Raw genomic sequence first — 5,294 nt, forward strand, 5'->3', positions numbered from 1 at the left:
CTTCTACCCCTCCCCTGCGAGCGGGGGCTGCCGGCGGTGATTCATGTTGTGTCTGGCCAGGCAGCCGTGGGTAGGCACCCGGGGGCAGGGCTGGCTCCCCGCAGCATGACACCCTGGGGAGGCTGCTCCCACCAGCCCTGGGGACTGTCTGGTCTCAGATGAGGGGTGCTGAGGGGTTCCCAATGCCGGGATGAGCACAAGGAGCTGGGCAGTGCCTTTCCCACCTGCAGCTCAGATTGCCTTCTCTTCCTCTGTGGGATTTAAAGGGGTCTGGATGGTGCTGGACCCTCAACTCTGGATTGAGGGCAGAGCTAGAAAACCATTTTATATCCTGATGGAAATCCTCTTTAAACCCACCTCTCAGGCTTTCATATCCTGGGCTCCCCTCCACTGCTGCTTTGCTCTTAGCTCTCTTGAGTCCTCGTCTCCCCTCTCATTGAGGACTGAGCCCCTTCTCGTGCCGGTCCCACGTGGGGACACTGTGGAGCAGGGTGGCAGGGGCTGGCAGCCATGGCTCCAATGAGGGGACACACTGCTGCTGCCCATGGGTCAGCCCTTCCCAGAGCATCCCAGGCAGTGACCCAGGGCTGTGAGCCCCTTTGGCTCTGCCCTCTGCCAAATCATGGCTACCAACCACAGGGCAGGGCAACCCCAACCTGTGCCAGATGAATGAAAACCCAGGAGAGTCTCATTCCCTGCCAGGAAATTTGTAGGATATTGGGACATAACGTAAAAAAGCCAGCAGCTATCTGATGATGGCCCTGGCAGCCTCAGGGCTGCCTACCTTTCTTCCTTGTTGTTTGGAGGCATCATCTGGCTCTTCCCCCTCCTCTGCTTTCCTATTTCCAAATTGCTTTTTCAGATGACTTGGTGACTGCAAGATCCATTAAAAGTTGTCTTTTTCCCTTCCAAAGTCTTTCTGAAATACTCAAATTTCTCTGTTGCTGGTGATCCTGTTTAACATTTATTCAGGAATTCATTTAGTTCCACAGCAATCAGCTGGAATGGAAAGCAGATGCCTCCAGAGTTCTTTTCCCCATTCCTAGTGCTGCTCAGGGCCTTGCTGTCCTTCATTACCCGAAAATACTCCTGGTGAGCTCCAGATGGAGAACTTGGTGCTCGCAGCCACCCGGCACCTTGGGACCACCGTGTCTGACATTGGCATGGGGCTTGCTTGGAGTCAGCTGCAGATGATGGAGTTTGCACAGGTCCCACCCGGGACCCCAACAGCTCCTCTCCCTCTCATTATGATCTGCTTCCCATCCGTGAGCCGGGAGCTTTAAGCCTTCTCAGCAGACATGTTTTAGATATCTGGAAATTCCTCTTTAAAAGAGAAGATCTTTCTCAGGCTCTAAGGATTTCAGGTGGGCTTTTGCATCATAGTATTTCCAGAAGAGCTGAGTGGATGTTTTTTTATTTGCTTGATTATTTATTTTGGGGGTTATTTGGTAGAAATGGATTAAAGCCCATGGAGGCCAGTGGTGGGAGCCAGGACTTGGGCTGTCCTTCCCCAAACCCAACCAGGATGCTCAGCCGCTGCCCTCTGCCCGCACAAACTGCCTCAAACCTTCCCTACTCCTTCCTCCTTCCCCAGGACATGTCCACTCCTGGACATCGCTGTAATGAGTTTGCTTCAACCTCAGCAATCTCCAGCCTCCAGATGCCCTGTGCTGGCTCCAGCATCGCTTACTCCCTCTCCTGACATGTGCTGGGGGAAACTGGGATTAGCACAGCCCTTCCAGGGGCTCTTCCACACCATGGAGATGCTTTATTTACTTCACTTTCTAAGTGCTATTACATTTGAATTAATTTTTATGCCTTTTTTTTTATTTTTTCTGGAAGAGATTAACAAGCAATTCAAACTAATCTGAAGTGACTCACACCTTACAGACGCACTGTGCTTGCACACGGCTTGGATCTGCAGGGGAGAAATCTGGCGTCGGGTGGCATTTCTCCTAATCAAAGGCTGTGGTCCAAGCACAAAACACTGAAAAAAAGAACCCCACAATTCCAATTTGAAAGGAGGTAAAACATGATGAAAAAGTAACTTTAATCTGGGTGTATTTTCACAGATACAGCTGAGATTTGCACTGGTTTAAATAAATGGGTTGACAGAAAATAATTAACACAGGGCAATTTCCTTATGGAAGCCAGCTCTTATCTTGGCAGACACTAAAGTGCTTTTTCTTCTCAGTGACCTTTGCTTTGCTGACTTCTTTGGGAGCATCTTCTGGTGAATAATGGAAAGTGATGCTGTGTTCAAAGAGGACGTTGTTGCCAAGGGAGCTGTTTGTCCCCGTCTGTTTATAACCGCGAGATGGGAGCCCGGTTTGAAAGATGGCAGTTGATGGTGGAAAGCACTAGAGCAATATCATAGCACTACAGCACTTCAGCTGCTGCTGGAAAAGAAAATTCCTGTTATGACAAAGGCTGAAAGGGAGCATTAATCTTAAAGAAAAGGGCTGGAACTGAGCCGGCGTGTGAGATTTCCAGCAGCCTGAAGCAGAGAGGCGTTCGTCTTTCTACTAGTTAGGACAAAAATGGGCTGGAATTCTTAAATACTGCATTTTTCAGTTCATTTTGACTCGGGTTTTCTGTGGTTTCTCTGGAAAGGCTGTGGTTTGGGGCACTTCTGGATATTGCAGTCATGGAGCAGCTTCCATGTGTGTTTTCCAGCAGCTTCCCTAGCCCATGCCTCCCCAACCTGCCTGGTGGGGACCACAAGGTCATCATCCTTAGGGTTGATCTGACTCCTGACCAGTCTCTGCTTTCTGCCCTGGGGTTCCAAACTGAAACTGCCGTTAATTAATAAGGGAGGCTATCATGACCGAGACGTGGTGACAAACTACATCCCATGGCCTTTGAAAAGGGTGACAGAGATGGGGACTGGGCCACGCACAGTTTGGAAAAGATCTTGCTGGTTCCTTCCTTTTTGTCACTTCTGTGTTGATTTCCATGCTACATCTGATGGATGGGCACCTGCATTTCATCAGGTCACACAGCTCCACCGGTGCCCTCTTGCAGCTGTTTAGGATTCAGGCAGAGGTGCAGGCATTAGGCAAGAGGTTTTAATAATCTCCCAGCATCTCTGCTTGCTGTTTTTCTGTGATGTAAACCTGCAAAGCGAGAGCTCCCCAGGCAGTGTGAGGAATCGAGAATCTGGGGTTTTTGGTAAGACCAAACTGCGATGGCCCCATAACTCCTGTCCCCACCTGGCAGGGACCTTTGTGAATAGAGGCTGTAGCAGTGGAAACCTTTGGGAGGGATGTTGCAGAGCAGTTTGTCCATCACCTGCAAACACAGGTTGCTGCAGGTCATGCCCGCTGTGTGCGCTGGGTTAATTAGCAGGCATGGCCATGGTTTGGAGATGTGGCTAAGCAGGAAAGCTGTGTTAAACAGCTGCAGGAGGGCTGCCAGGTAGCAACGGTTTTATAGCAACATTATTATATTTGGGTCAGTTTTTGACTTTGCAGCTGGTGTTTCTGAAGCTTTTTCTTCTGGCCCTTGCCTTGTGATGGTGGCATCCACCGGAGGTGGGCTTTTAATAGCAGATGTTAGTGTAATGCCTTTGTTTGGGCTGTGCATTTTAGGTCGGCTTTGGGAAGTTTGTCTCAGCTCATCCTGTCCCTCGGGGGATTTGCACTCTGGGTGGGGATGGGTTTGTCTCCATGTTCGGTGCCTTTGGTGGGAGTGTGCTGGCAGCTCCTGGGGTGACAGCGGCTGGAGGAGTGGGGTGCTCCCTGTGATGGGTGGGAGCGTTCAGCCTTCACCACCACAGCACGGCTCCAAGTCTCCATGGAAACCAGCCGCAGGAGCATCCTGTGGTCCAACTGAGAGGAGGAGGAGGAGGAGGAGAACAGGCGGCTGCCACCTTCACTGGGGGCTTTGGCGGGGCAGCACTGTGCTCTGATCTCTGATAATTTGGGGGACAGAGGTCTGCTGTGGACTCTGAGCATATCTGCACAGGTCAGGTTGGACGGGGCTCTGAGCAACCTAATCTGGTTGAAGATGTCCCTGCTCACTGCGGGGGGGTTGGACTAGGTGACCTTTAATGGTTCCTTCCAACCCAGACCATTCTATGATTCTATGGTCCTGGTGCCCTGTGAGCAGGGACCCCAGCATCCTTCTGTCTGTGCCTCCATACCAGGTGAAGCCCATACACTCCCAGGCAGAGGCACAGCAACAGACAGCCCACAGACAGGATCCTCATCCCACCCCTTTTTGCTGCCAGCTCTTGCTCAGGGGATTTCTGTGATGGGATCTCACCCAGGGGATATCTGCATTGGGATATCACTGATGTGATATCTGTGATGGGATCTCAGCTGGCAGCTGCTGGATGAGGCTTTCAGCTTTGGTGACTGAGGGTGGGATGGGAGCCGCAGTCAGGAGGTTGGGGAAGTTCAGAGACACCAAACATCTAACTGTAGACCTGCTGTAAACACACACACAAACACCAAGGAGTCCTCCTGGTGCATCACTCCAACCTAAATGTGTTGCAGGACTCGCACCTCCCTCTTGCAGAGCTGAGGCAGTTGGGGAGGAAGGGAATGGGTTAATCCCTGCCTACTGCCTGTGCCTCACTGATCCAGGGCAGATTAGGAAAGCTGGAAGGAGCTCTCTCAGCAGGGACAACTGGGAGCACGTCACTAAATCCCCACGGTGAAGGCTTTTGGCAGTTGGAAAAGTGTGAAAAACACATGGAGCATTTAGTGACAGCTGAGTGCCCGGCGTGGCAGGGGTAGGTGAGGCTGGGTGTCATGCTCCCTAGCACACCAGTGGTGGTTCTTCCCCTGCTGTCCTCGTGCCCATGCTCTGCAGGAGATCAGGAAAGTTTATAGCAGCCTCTTGAAAGGATTTCTCGGGAAACTGGGGTTGCAGGATGGGTCTTGGCTTCCCAGGGTGAACCGGGGCCATCCTGCCTTTCCCAGGGGAGCCCTGGCCATCTGGGATCACATTTATCCCCTTTCCTTGCTCAGCAACAGAGCAGGACATTGGCTGGGTTGGTGCACAGACAGGTGCTGGGATGGGGATTTCCTCAAGGGACAAGTGTCAGTGGTGTGATTCGGGGTCACAAACTCACGCCTGAGCCCTCGGAGTTCCTTCCCTCTCTCCAGCTTTTTATCCCCTGTTTTTATTCCTTCCTCAACCCCTATCTGCCCTCTCCTACCCTCTGTTCTCTCACTCAGCCAGTGACACCAGAGCTCCTGGTGAGCCCCAGCAGCCAGAACGGGGATCTGGGCTCCGAGTGCCCTGAAGACAGAGGGAACTGGACGGGGCGGCTGGATTTCCTCCTC

At 52.0% G+C, this 5,294-nt stretch overlaps 1 protein-coding gene across 1 annotated transcript in view; it reads left to right on the forward strand.

Moving 5' to 3' along the window:
• Nucleotides 1-4,818: 4,818 nt before the first annotated feature.
• LOC104521871 (sodium-dependent proline transporter) overlaps nucleotides 4,819-5,294 on the forward strand; it is a gene marked incomplete at its 5' end in the record, with an annotated part of 7,316 nt that continues 6,840 nt past the window's right edge. Inside the window, 2 exon segments of the mRNA XM_010163991.1 lie at nucleotides 4,819-4,830; nucleotides 5,187-5,294. Coding sequence (XP_010162293.1) covers nucleotides 4,819-4,830; nucleotides 5,187-5,294 — 120 coding nt within the window.

This window comes from Antrostomus carolinensis, unplaced genomic scaffold, assembly GCF_000700745.2.
Source record: "Antrostomus carolinensis isolate BGI_N321 unplaced genomic scaffold, ASM70074v2 scaffold28932, whole genome shotgun sequence".
In the NCBI taxonomy this organism is placed as follows: Eukaryota; Metazoa; Chordata; class Aves; order Caprimulgiformes; family Caprimulgidae; genus Antrostomus; species Antrostomus carolinensis.